Here is a 14,530-nt window from a genome sequence, read left to right on the forward strand (position 1 = left end):
GGAACCGAAGCCCGCAGGGCAATAGGAGAAAGCTGACATGACAGGGTTAACGGGGATGAAAGGGGTTAAACATTTTAAATAATAACAAGGATATGATTGGAAAGGGGGAGTGGGGGATTCTGGGAAAAGAGCGCGAAAATAGGGTGAGGAGCCAGTCCGGGAGCTGAAGAAGAGGAGAAAGGACCTGGAGACGAGCGCTGAAGAGTACAAAAACCCCTGTAAGTGGGCCGAGCAGCAACAGCTACTACAGCTCATGGGCAAGGATGGCACCACTTTCATCGACTATCATGATTACGCTATGAGGCCCCCTGCACACGGGTGGAAATTCTGCGGTGGGATTTCCTGTAGAATTTCCGCCTGTGCCCGCTGCCATAGGATTGCATTACAAAATGCAATCCTATGCAGACGAACGCGTTTTGTCCGCATGAAAATACACGCGGAAAACAAATTGCGCCATGTTCTATTTCTGTGTGGGTCTCGCAGAGGCCTGCACAGAAATGTCACCAGCGACGTGCCGGCTCCGTTCTGTGCTTGCGCTGGCTAAGTGGCAGCCGGCACATCACAGAGCCGGAGCCGCAGGAGCAGATGAGAGCTGCACTGGTCCCTGCAGGGACACGAGAATTCTCGCAGGGGATCTGACCCGGCCGTCTGCAGGTGGCTTCAATGTGGCTTTTCATGCAGGCTCTAATCAGTTGGAGGGTGTTTTATGCTATCATGAGATCGTTGCACAAAGTGTTTCATCATTTACCACTGTTTGCATGTCACAGCATGAACTTGTCACCGGACCTACACTTATTGTCAAAAACAGTGCATTCCCTAGAAGAAGTTGTCAGAATCGAATGAAACTTTCTATGTGTGATTGTAACGTTGATATAAGTAAGTGACCCCATGAAAGGAGGCTCTAGTACACTGTTGTACCACCTCTAGCTTGGATACAAGATGTGATATGGATAGGCATGGAGGCTCTAGTACCCTGTTGTACCGCCTCTAGCTTGGATGCAAGATGTGATACAGTGGGGGGGGGGGGGGCATGAAAGCTCTAGTATCCTATTGGGCCACTCCAACTTGGATACAAAATGTGAGATAGGCAGGCATGGAGGCATACAGGTTCTGTATAGTATCCTGCGGCATTTTGCTCCTCATTTGCTGTAACCGAGCCTCTAGATCATGCAAACTCGTAGGCTGTGGAAGTTGGCGTCCCAGATGGTCCCATACATGCTCTGTTGGTGATAAATCTGGTGACCAGGCAGCCACGGAAGTGTGATAATGTTGTGGGGGCTTCCTTTGACCCCCTTGTGTGTGCGGCCAAGCATTCCTCTTGGAAGCCACCACGAGAGGAACACATGTGGCTGCAGGATGTCCTGAACATATCGCTGAGCTGTCATTGTTAATCATACCACTACTAGGGGTGACCGACTGTCGTATGTGATGGCCCCCCAAACCATCACACCAGCAGGGGCGATGTGCCACTCCACAGCAAAGGCAGGATTGAGGCGCTCACCCTGTCATGCAGATATGAACTCAGTCATCATCAGCTCCCTAACTAAACCTAGATTCTTTGCTGAAGACAAGGCAGTTCCACTCTATGACAGTCCAGTTTCATCATTCATAACACCACTGCAAACAGAGGTGACGGTGGGTGTCAAAGTCCGTACATGTAATGGAGACCATGAGACCAAATGACCTTCAGCCAAGCACTTGAAAATGGTTCTGACAGACACAGGGGCCTATAACAATGGTGACCCCTGTCTCTGGATGGTGGAGAATGAAACAGTTGAAGCTGCTTGTGCTTGTTGGATGATCAGGCAATCCTCTCTATCTACTGGTGGTCTGTCAGGGGCGTCCTGAGCCCGGTCACCTTATGTGCCCTCACACATCCACTGGTCCCAACACCTCCTAACAGTCTGGTCAGACTCTCCTCTCTACTGGTGGTCTGTCGGGGATCCTGAAACTGGTCACCCTATGTGCCCTCACACATCCGCTGGTCCCAACACCTAGTAAGAGTCTGGTCAGACGCTGCTTCTCTCTACTGGTGGTTTGTAGGGGGTCCTGAGCCTGGTCACCTTGTGTCCCCTCACACATCCACTGGTCCTAACACCTCCTAACAGTCTGGTCAGAACGGCCCGGTGGGGACAACTTGTCGATACAACTATCCAGCTTCTCACATACCAATGCACCCCTCTCAAACTCTGTTAACGAGTGAAATCTCTTCAATTGCATCGTAGAGGCGTCTAGTAGTCAACAAGCTCTACACGATGCTAAAATCTACATGGAGTCTACATAGCATATTATCCCTGGGATCCTATTGCCCATTGTCACACTAGTGAACTATAGCATGTGGACTATGCATGGAGTTTATAAGTTCCTTTTGCATTAGCAGAACTTACAGCATGGAGAAGTGAATTAAGTTCTCTACTTGTACAGTATAAAGGAAGTCAACACACTTCCCCCTTTAAATCAAATGAAAAAGTTTATGGCTTGTCCCCGACATGTAGCTGGAGAACTGGAGAGGGCCCACTGATGTTTGCATAGGGGTTGTTCGGCAAGGGACCTTCTGTGTGGATGTATAGATCCTTAGCAGACGCTGGTGATAGGATGAATGTCCCCTGGAATATTATACCCTGTAAGGTAAGGTCACTGATATCTTACTTCTCTGTAAGGGCTATGTCATTACAATCCACTCAATCTATAGTGGAAAAGCTACATATTCAGGTTAGAGGTTGAACCAGAGGAGGCGTACCTATAGGGGGTGCAGTATTTGTGGTTGCACCCGACTCTGAAACCTGAGTGGGCCCTTAAGGCTCCTCAATCCCATCTGAGTAGTCGAGTTGAGGGCCCTCCTACAGATTTTGCATTGGGGCAGTGGAGCTTAAAGTTAACTCTCTGGGATAAACTTTTTTGCAACTTATACCAAGGTCTCGGAAACTTCTTGACTTCATGTCTTCTAGGGTCATTGATTATGCTTAATGGCATCTCTCAGGATTTGTTTTATATACCTATTAAGACATTACTCAAACTCTTATCATCTTATACATCTACAGCCAGCGGTAATGGTCACACTGATCATTTAATGTATGTGTCATAATATGACAAAATATCCTGTGTTGACATCATCTGCAGTTTTCTATAGCCATCTGTGTGGGTTGTTCAAAAGAGCAAATATCACCCTATAAAACTTCTCTAACTTTCCAGAAAATTGAAATGTTTGCATGCACAGTAGTCGTGATTTTGCAAATGAGCGATGAGAGGATTTTACTATGTTTAGTATAATTGATAATGATGTCACTTTATCTTTTCTGTTAGATGCTTATAACTATATTTCTCATTGCCTTACTTGGCTTATTGCCCTACCGCGTCTTGTAAACGCCATTCTGAAGCCTGCATATAACTGAAGACTTAGTTTGCATCCCATACAAGTGGTGAATGGACAATAGCCTATTGGGGGTTTGGGTTGGAGGATAGGGGTATTAGACCGTGGGACTTCTTACAGTGGTTTCCCCACCATATGTCATAGGATATACCATAAATGCTTAATTGCAGAGGATCCTAGACAGTGAATAGAGGTCACACATACAAAGACGCTCTCCATTATAATGAATGGCAGATATGTAAAAAGACAAGTTTGAGCACTTGAGGTACCTTTACATGGACTGACAGTAGCTCAAATAATTGCTAAAATGACTGTTGATCTATGTACACACAACCCCCCACAGGGCAGAAAAGTGAGAAATGAGGTTTAACACTGATAAATGGTTCTGTACATGGGCAGTGGAAATACATGTCACCATTACACACTAAATGGGAAACCACTGGGGAACACTAACATGGAAGAGGACTTGGGGGGTTTTAGTTAACTGTAAGCTTAACTAGAGCAACCAGTGTCAGGCATCAGCTGCCAAGGCAAATAGGATCGTGGGGGGCATCAGAAGAGGTCTAGGGTCACATGATGAGAACATTGTTCTCCCTCTTTACAAGTCACTGGTCAGACCACACATGGAATATTGTGGACAGTTTTGGGCATCGGTACTCAAGAAGGACATATCAGAGCTTGAGCGGGTACAAAGGCGAGCAACCAAAGTAATAAACGGCATGGGCGGACTACTGTTAGGGTGGAGTAATAAAAAAAATTCAATAATGTGTTTGCATAAATATGCACACCCTAAAACTAATACTTTGTGGATGAAACCTTTGACTTTATGACAGCAGTCAGTCTTTTTGCGTAGGCATGTATCAGCATGGCACATCTTGACTCGGTAATCTTTGCCCACTCTTCCTTGCAAAAGCACTCCAAATCCGTCAGATTGTGAGGGCATCTCTTGTGTAGTGCCTTTTTCAGGCCAACCCACATATCTTCAATGAGCTTCAGGTCTGGGCTCTGGCTGAGCCATTGCAATACTTTGATCTTCTTCTGGTGAACTCATTCTCTTGGTGATTAGGCCGTATGCTTTCGGTTGTTGTCATGCTGGAAGGTGAAATTCCTCTTATCTTCAGCTTTTTGGCTGAGGCCTGAAGGTTTTGTGCCAAAATGGACTGATATTTGGAACTCTTCATAATTTCCTCCACCTTGACTAAAGCCCTAGTTCCAACAGTAGAAAATCAACCCCAAAACATAATGCTGCCTCCACTGCCCTTACCGTGGGTTGGTGGTCTTCTGGTGATGCGCAGTGTTGGCTTTACACAAAACATTCTTTTTGGAATTATGGCCAAAAAGTTTCCCCTCAGTCTCATCAGACCATTACATACTTCTGCCAGACTTGAAGGAGGTTTTGGCATAGCCAGGTTTGGGTGTTTTTCTTTGGTACCCTACAGCCCAGACATATGAAGAATACGGGAGATGGTTGTCACATGCACTACACAACCAGTACTTTCCGGAAACTCCTGCAACTCCTTCAATGTTGGCCTCTTGGCAGCCTCTAGTACCAATTTTCGTCCCGTTCTTGTTGATATCAGTGTTGTGCCAAATTTTGTTCCCTTCTTGATGACCGTCTTCACTGTGTTCTATGGTATATGTAATGCCTTGGAGATTTTTTGTCCCATTTTCCTGACTGACGCCTTCCAACAATCAGATCCCTTTAATATGTTGTAGCTTATTACGAACCATGGCTTTTACTGAAAAATCCTGTGAATCACTGCCCGATATCGCCCTCGCAATCCTGAAATCTCCTGGATGCAAGGCGTTTTCACAGCCTAGCATCCTTGTTAGGGTTCCCTTCCTCCCTGTCGCGGCTGTCACAGCCACGGCAGGAGATCGTGATGTTCTCCCACTGTTTTCAATTGGGCTGGCACTGCTGCCGCCAGCCCCATTGAAAATGTTTGGAAGCCCCTGGACGCGACAGCTTTGCATCCCTGCGGGGCTGAAGGAATCCCCTGACATAGCTGTCATAGCCGCGGCAGGGGATCGCAATGTTCTCCCATTGTTTTCAATGGGGCCAATGCTGCTGCCACCAGCCCCACTGAGAGCCATTGGTGATATCGCAAAAAGAAAGGAGATGCTGCGATTTTATTTCATTTTTTACACAGCATCGCAGGAGTGCAAACATCTCAAATGAGAATGAAACCATTGAAAATCATTGTATCATAATAAGGCATTTTCACTCACTGTCGCGTCGTGAGAAAATCGTGCAACTTTCTCGCCAGTGTGAAGACCCCCCTAAAGGAATTCAGTTTGTTTTGCAGTAGAATTGTACAGATAATAGATCACACTGAAGGTGGAAATGAATCAGTAAGGATTCATCTTGGTCAGATTGTTTTAACATTTCAAAAACATGGCATTTTAGCTGAGTGTGTAGACTTTTTATATCCACTGTATATCATGGGACAATACAGAGATCTCTCTCATGATCTAATTATAACTAAGGCTGTGACTGTAACAATGGGGTGCCCCCATGTGTCTAAAATTAGGAAAATTGGCCTTTACCTCTTTGGGGTATTTGCCTTCCTTTGGATCAACATTGGCGGGTAATAGACACAGTATGTTACACCGAGCGAGAAGTTGCTCAGTAGTTGCTAGTCGTTCCGTCTTAGCTCACTGGAAGGCAACGACTAGCGAGCGACTTCTTGCTCAGTGAAAACAGGCAGTCATGTAATCTTCTAACAGCTGCCTGTTTACTATGAATGGAAGCGAGCGGCCAGAAGTGATCACCAGCGCGTTCCGCCTTCATTCTCTTTGAAATTTTTTGCTTTCTCAAAATAGTTAAGCTACCCTAATTTTGGGTTGAGAAACACGAATTTGATTTTGTTAATTATCTCTGACTTTTAAGATATACTAATCTCGAATCAAAATACTAAAAATACGCGATGAAGTTCTTTCTTTTCTCAAAATAATAATAATCTTTTTTTATATAGCGCCAACATATTCCGCAGCGCTTACAAGACAGGGGAAATAAAACAAGACCACGGTTACATGAAGTAATCAGTTGATGGAAACAGTAGGGGTGAGTGTCCTGCTCCAACAAGCTTAGATACTACAGATAGTGGGGTGATACCGAAGGTAAAGGGCTGGAGATGTGCACGGTATGGTGAGGTGGAGAGTGAGGGATGCTATACACACAGACAATGGTTAGGCCGTATAGTGGCGGAATTGGTATGACTACAGGTGTCGGTTGATTATGGCTAGCAGGGATTGCAGTCAGTAGGTCAGGGAGCATGTTATCAGGTGGATTACAGAGGGGTTTGGTTTAGGGGATGCGGTATGCCTCCCTGAAGAGGTGTGTTGTTAGAGCACGTCTGAAGTTTAGTGAATCAGTGATTGCCCGGATATTTTTTGGTAGCGCGTTCCAGAGGATAGGTGCTGCTCTGGAGAAGTCTTGGAGGCGGGAATGGGAGGTTCGAATTAGAGGGGCACTCAGTCTGATTTCGTTAGCAGAGCGGAGCGCCCGGGCTGGGTGGTGAATTGAGATGAGGGAAGCAATGTAGGGCGGCGCGGTGCTGTGGAGGGCTTTCTGGATGAGGGTAGTGAGTTTAAATTGTATTCTGTATTTGACGGGCAGCCAGTGCAGTGACTGGCACAAGGCAAAGGCGTACGAGTAGTGGCTGGACAGGAAGATGAGCCTGCTGCTGCATTCAGGATGGATTGGAGAGGGTAGAGTCTGGCACGGAGCAGGCCGATTAGCAGTGAGTTCCAATAATCGAGCTGAGAGTGGATGAGGGCAGCAGTGACCGTTTTTAGCGTGTCCACGGTGAGAATAGGGTGTATTCTTGTGAGGTTCTTGAGGTGCAGCTGACATGTTCGGCAAGAGATTGGATGTAGGGGGTGAAGGAGAGATCGAAGTCGAATTTAACCCTAAGGCAGCGGGCGTGCTGGGAGTTATGGTGCCACACACTGAGATGGAGATGTCAGGATGAGGTCGGTTAGCAGAGGGCGGAAACAGGAGAAGGTCAGTTTTTGAGAGATTCAGTTTTAGGTAGAGAGAGGACATAGTGTTACAGACAGCAGACAGACAGTGGCATTCTGGAGGAATGTTGCTGTGATGTCACAGAAGGAGGTGTATAGCTGGGTGTCGTCAGCATAGAGATGGTACTGAAAGCCAAATCTCCTGATGGTCTGTCCAATGGGGGCTGTGTATATGGAGAAGAGGAGGGGGGCGAGGGCCGAGCCCTAGTGGACCCCGACAAAGAGGGAACAAGGAGGGGAGGTAGAGCCAGGAAAGCAGACACTGAAGGAGCGGTCGGATACGTAGGAGGAGAACCAGGAGAGGGCAGTGTCCTTAAGTCCAATGGAGCAAAGCATACTGAGGAGGAGTTTGTGGTCAACAGTGTGAAATGCTGCAGAGAGGTCGAGGAGTATCAGTAAAGAGTAGTCGCCCCTCGATTTGTCCGTTAGGAGGTCGTTTGACACTTTAGTCAGGGCAGATTCTGTCGAGTGTAGGGGGTGGAATCTGGACTGTAGGGGGTCAAGAAGAGAGTTTTCTGAGAGATAGCTTATAAGGCGAGAGTAAACCAGACATTGAAAATAAATAAATTACCCTAATTTTGGGTCGAGGAAAATGAATATGACATATTTTGTTTAGTAGGCCTAACTCTGGTTTTATAGATACACTAACTCCAAATAAAAGGGCTTAGTAACGTGAGCGGATTCTCTTTCCTAGCCGTTTGTACTCCTTTTCTGTTGTGTCTCTTTTCACTGTCCATCAGTAGTCCGCACGCAGAGAAGTTTCCATTTTCCCTGATACCTTCGTTCCATTTTCGATATATCCTGATGGTATCGCTCGACATGTTCTCGCGGTGCCGCAGTTGTCAGGGAAGAAGTCCAGTTGAGGATGTAGGAAATGGATTTTAAATGTCACGTTGCAACTAGAGATGAGCGAGCGTACTCGCTAAGGCAAACTACTCGAGCGAGTAGTGCCTTATTCGAGTACCTGCCCGCTCGTCTCTAAAGATTCGGCTGCCGGCGGGGGGCGGGGAGCGGCGGAGGAGAGGGGGAGGAACGGAGGGTAGATCTCTCTCTCACTCTCTCCCCCCCGTTCCCCCCTGCTCACTCCCGCTACTCACCGCTCACCCGCGCCGGCAGCTGAATCTTTAGAGACGAGCGGGCAGGTACTCGCATAAGGCACTACTCGCTCAAGTAGTTTGCCTTAGCGAGTATGCTCGCTCATCTCTAGTTGCAACCTTATCGATGGCACATTTCTAGAAGTGTATTCACAATCTCAATGTAGTTGTCAACTCTTCGATTTCCAAGGAAGCCATGCACAACATCTTTAAATGCGTCCCATGCTGCTTTCTCATGACTCTGAAGAACTTGTTCAAAGAATCTGTGGGCCAGTGAAGAAGCCTTCTTTAACTTTAGCATCACTGAGCTGTGGAAATTGTCTTCCGAGGTACTGAAAAGCTTCTCCACCCCGGCTCATCCCCTTTACAAAGTTCTTCATGAGTCCAAGTTTTATGTGGTTTAAGGAGGTGGCATTGATAAGCGGTACTACACAGGGCACCATCCTAAGGCCGGTCAGGTACATATTGGCTCTCTTCTGTAACAGGACTAACCATATGGAAGACCAATTTTCATTCGATCTTCTAACATGGCAGAATCGCTGTGGGCATTCCACAATGAAATACCCCCATCAATTACTAGAACAAGCTTGCTGAAGTGCTCATCTGATTGCTGCCACCACTTGCTAGCTGAAGAGGAGCTTGATTAAAAAGTCTATGAGCCCGTCTTCAGCTAGCGAGCGGTGACAGCTCTCGGGCAAGCATTCAGCAGCTTCATTCTTGCGATTGGTGGATGTCTCAGTAACCCCAGCAATAAAAACTTTTGAGATGTCTCTATGTTAAAAAATTTTTTAAAGCACAGTTACAGTTTAAAGGGGTTGTCTGAGATAAAATGTTTTTTTTACAAATGGGTGAGGAGACCAAGAGCCACCAGCGGGGAGCAGTGAATATGATCTCTGTGAGCTTTTTTATTTTATTTACACACTGGGGAACCCATTTGCATAAAAAAAGTATTTTATCTCAGACATCCTCTTTAAGGGTACTGGACATGATGGATGGGCCCACATGTTTTGATCAAAATATGCACTCAGAAGCTTTCAGTTTTTAAGAGGTTTGTATGTAGAACAGTTTATCAAGTTTATTCAGATAATAACTAGATAATCTCTAATAACATCCTTAAGACGTTGTTATTAGAGATGAGCGAGTTTCCTCGCTAAGGCTAACTACTCGAGCGAGTAGTGCCTTAGCCGAGTATCCTCCCGCTCTTCTCTAAAGGTTCGGGGGCCGTCAGGGGAGAGCGGGGAGGAACGGAGGGGAGATCTCTCTCTCCCTCTCTCCCCCCCCCCCCCCCCCCCGCTCCCCCTGCTCACCGCCGCAACTCACCTGTCACCATCGCCGGCAGCGGAATCTTTACAGACGAGCGGGAGGATACTCGGCTAAGGCCCTACTCGCTCGAGTAGTTAGCCTTAGCGAGGAAACTCGCTCATCTCTAATAACAACGTCTTAAGGATGCGTCCCCTTTTTTTTCTGTTGCACCTCCTCACTTTCAAAAAATCATAACTCTTATTTTTCTATGAATGTAGATGTCTGAGGGCTTGTTTTTTGCAAGATGAGTTGTATTTTTCAATGCCACTACGTCATGTAGCATATAGTGTACTGAAATTTTTTTTAATATTTCTAAGTGGGGTGAAGTGAATTAAACCCAAAATTTTGACATCTTTGAAGGGTTGTTCTTTTTATAATGTACACACTACAGCAAATGACACAATAAATTCATTCTATGGGTCAGTATGGTCACAATAATGCCAAATTTTAGGGTTTTTTTTGGCTGCACTACTCGTTTCTATTGGTACCACAAGATTTTTTGATTGTTTTTCATAAACATTTTTTCTTAAAAACAGGGTGAGCAAAAAGTACGATTCTGTGGCTGTGTATATTTTGTTCTGCCGAGGTTCACCATGTGGCTTAAATAAACCACTATTTTAATAGATTGGATTTTTACAAATGCAGCAATACCAAATATGCTTTGTTTTATTGTTTTGTTTGTTTTCGGCATCTGTACAGGGTGGAAAGGGGTCTCCCTTCTGAAGACTGTTGCTTGATAGTTGGAAATGTTATGTGGTGGTGGCTCTCCCTAGTAATCTTCAATGTCAACAGCAAAATTCGGCCCTGTGAAGCAAACTACTGTATATATTTAGGGCTTTACCTTAGGGGCTTGATACCATGCATAGAGCATGGGGATGTTACACCTGAGTGTTATGTAGCTGGAGACCCTATGGCAATAAAAGCAAGTTCTCTTGGCGACAAGCTCTGTTTGGTGCATACGTGGTGTTGGAAAAGTTACCTTCAGTATCTAGACATATTTAGTTGGCTGACAGAAGACATTCTGCTACCTGGGCCATGGTTATGTAAGGGGCATTGTGTGACCCAGGAGATGGAGTCTGGATGCCAGTTGTGACCAGTACCATGAGATGTAAGCAAAAATTGTTGTCAAGTGGTTGCTGCAGGGAGGGACTACTGTATGGCGTGTGGAGAGCAAGACTGTCCCAAATAGATACTGTACCTCGGAGAGACAGGAAGTCACCATACCCCTTTAATGGCTACCTTTGTGCATCACGCTGACGAGCCACAGCCAGAGCCTGACGCTACACAACGTTTAGGACCATACAAAACTGTGTTTTGGGGATTATGACTGGAAGAAAATCCAAATAAAACCGGAGAACCGATGAACCCATCTACAGTGATGACTCTCCAACCCACTACTATATGGCCCGAATTGTTCCATCAACACTATGGATCAGACTGTATGTCCTGACACCAGCGTAGGGTTAAGGTCTGGAGAAACATCTGGTTCCACATAACAGGTAGTTGTTCCTATAACTATTCTTGTTCTGTGTCAAAGGGGAAGTGTGAAAAAGTGAGGTGCTACCTGTGTTCTTTGTTCCAATTCCACTTAAGGTGAGAATTAAAAATGAGAAGTTGAGGCCACAATGATACAAAAATAAGGAACTGTTCCGGCCAAGCAGCAGCATCCCACACCGGTGTTCGGGCCAGTATTTTGTAATGAGTGTCTAAATATGACCACGGACTCCGGATTTAAAGGGGAATTTCCAAAATAGAATGTATATCACTTGGATACGCCATAACATTATGATTGGTTGGTATCCAACATGTTAACATTGACATTGGTATTTTGGGCCGGATCTGCGGGGGAGGTGTGAACCCGGCCTTAGATGCATTGTAACAATGATAAAAAAAAGTGGTTGCAAAAATAATACAACCATATTGGAGTAAATGTCCAATTTGTACTCCAATTTACAGAGTACGTATAGAATTAATCAATTACCTAGTTAATTAAGAATTAATCCAAGAACGATGTACGTACTTTACAATAGGTATCTTGTAGTGTTTCTGAGTTACAGCCTGTATTATACAAGAGGGTGACGATAAGTCCTTGACTTTCACCACAAATTATTATAATTGACAGAGAACAATGAAATTTCACAGATATTTGACGTAGTCCCATTGGTAGGGCCAACGCCAGCACTCAGCAAACCCAGGCAGGTGCCGGATCCACTGCGTCTGGAGGGGCCCACTGAGAGACTCAATTCACTGTGGTTTCCAATCAGTGGTAGGAACTGCAGAGGGTGGAATCTGTCGATGAAAGCATAACTAGCTCCTTCCTCACCTGCTCCCCTGATATCGCGAGCAGGTCCCGGTAGCGTGTGTAACTTCAATGCCACTCCCCCTCTCCTCTATCCACTCCTCTCTGATTCCTTCTCTGAGGTACCGTAGAGGAGGAGTTGGGGAGCAGTATTGATGTTACACACACTGCTGGACCGGCACGCAAGATCTAGAGATCAAGATGGTGATTGCAGTGCGCCAGAGAAAATCCACATCTCTTCCATTACATAACTAGAGATGAGCGGGTATACTCGGTAAGGCACATTACTCGAGCGAGTAGTGCCTTATCCGAGTATCTCCCCGCTCGTCTCTAAAGATTCGGGGGCTGGCGCGGGTGACAGGTGAGTTGCGGGGGGGAGCAGGGGGGAGAGAGAGAGATCTCCCCTCCGTTCCTCCCCGCTCTCCACCGCCGCTCCCCGCCCCCCGCCGGCCCCCGAATCTTTAGAGACGAGCGGGGAGATACTCGGCTAAGGCACTACTCGCTCGAGTAATGTGCCTTACTGAGTATACTCGCTCATCTCTAATCATAACCAGTCAAGACAGGAAAGTATCAGCAAGCTGCTGAAAACACTGCAGAATTCCCCGGGAGGCTTACACTCAGGAATACTTTTGATTTGCTGCCAAACGTTTCGGGACCCATTTGTCAGACACCTTCCTTATGACCAGATGATCGTGAATTATGGACCCAACTCTTTCTCTGGAAATGTTCAGAGCCTCGGCTATCCTCTTAGCAGAAATTTGATGTTCTTCTAGAATCATGTCATGGATTGTGTCTATTGTTTCAAGAAAAAAGTTTTGGACCGTGTTAGCCAGTAGAGCAAAATGTGATTGTTCCCAGCAAGAGAAACCAAGTAATCTTGTTGATAGGATACCTTTTAATAGCTAACAAAAATTCATGATGTTATTGCAAGCTTTCGAACCTCTTTGGGTCCTTCCTCAGGCATAATGAAATAGATCTGAAGAGACATGCATATATATATACACATCCTTTCAAGTGCAAATGAATCACATCCCTGTCTGTGCCTTGCCATAAGTAAGTGTGTATGCATGTATGCATGCCTCTTCGGATCTCTTTAATTGTGCCTGGGGAAGGACTCTGAGAGGTTTGAAAGCTCGCTGTAACATCATGTACTTTTGTTATTCATTAAAAGGTATCATATCTACAAGATTACCCGACTTCTCTTTCTGGGAACAATCACAATTTGTTTCAAGAAGGTCACTACAGGAGTCCTGCTGAAACAGTCTTCATCGTCGATGTTGAAGTGGCCATTTTTAAAATTGGCAACCCAATTTTTTACGTGGCGTACGAAGGGCACTTGTCATTTGAATGTCTTTGGCCGACATCCCTTTCAGAAACCATCAGTGTTCTGCTCTCTTTTGCAGTGAAATCTGCTGCAGACTTTGCCATGCTGTCTTCAAACCTGCATAACATAAGGATGGCACATGAGATCTTGCCAAAATTTGCTCACAAATTATCGCAAAGATTGAGCTTTCAAATGAAATAACTTTCATTGATGTGAAAAAATGAAGATTGAAAAACCAAGAACTTATTAACAACCCCTTGTAGTTCAGAGCTGCAGTCACAATTCTAGTAGTTGTTCTGGGAAGCAGGAAGCTAATTGACCGGCATAGATTTGTGTAGTTCCTAAAATGCAAGGACTATATAATTTCTCTTACATCAGCTTACCGTACAGTGCATAAAGATAGCACTTCACAACATAGAAATTACATGAGCAAACTCTTTCAGAATTGAACAGATTGGGGAGTGCTGGGAGATCTCAGCTTTGAAGTTAGTGAATTCAGCTCGGTCAAAAAGGTTCGCCATCCATGGCCTATGGTAGAAAGTGGAATCAAGGATATTAGGATGCAGTAGGAGGAGAGATGAAAGAATATATAAATTCAAAACCTATATCATATCTACAATTATATTAAAGTCTGCCCAGCAATATATATTTAGTTCATTCAGGGGCGTAACTAAAGGCTCAGGGGCCCTGATGCAAAATGTGAGCTAAGGCCCCCCTCTATCTGTTTCTGTACCCGTACCCATACCTAAACCATGCTGCATAGAGACATAACTTGAAGCTTCTGGGCCCTAATGCAAAACCTGTAACAGGGCCCCAAACTATAATGCTTTATTCATAGTGTTGGGCTCCCTATATGGAGAAGAGGGACCTTATGGGCCCCCCAAGGCTCCTGGGCCCAGGTGCAACCGCATCCCCTGCACCCTCTATAGTTACGCCCCTGAGTTCATTTATGGACTCAGTGAGAATTTAGTTTAGCCACCTACTCCTCAATTTTAAAGTGCCTTTGTCTGTTTTGAGCACATATATGTCAACAAAGTATATCATTTTATATTATTTTGGGAGGACATAACCATTATGCTATTTTTTTGCCTTTGACAATTTTTTGGAAATTCTACTTA

The 14,530-nt window shown here is 45.4% G+C and overlaps 1 protein-coding gene across 2 annotated transcripts in view; it reads left to right on the top strand.

Annotated features, from left to right (window-relative positions):
- Positions 1 to 2,474: 2,474 nt before the first annotated feature.
- Positions 2,475 to 14,530, top strand: part of SPI1 (Spi-1 proto-oncogene) — a 43,347-nt gene continuing 31,291 nt past the window's right edge. For both annotated transcript variants that reach the window (XM_066583328.1, XM_066583327.1), the window contains exon 1: positions 2,475 to 2,628. In XM_066583328.1, coding sequence (XP_066439425.1) covers positions 2,563 to 2,628 — 66 coding nt within the window. In that variant the 5' untranslated portion in view covers positions 2,475 to 2,562. The remainder of the gene's footprint in view (positions 2,629 to 14,530) is intronic.

The sequence above is a fragment of the Eleutherodactylus coqui genome, chromosome 11, assembly GCF_035609145.1.
Source record: "Eleutherodactylus coqui strain aEleCoq1 chromosome 11, aEleCoq1.hap1, whole genome shotgun sequence".
Classification (NCBI taxonomy): Eukaryota; Metazoa; Chordata; class Amphibia; order Anura; family Eleutherodactylidae; genus Eleutherodactylus; species Eleutherodactylus coqui.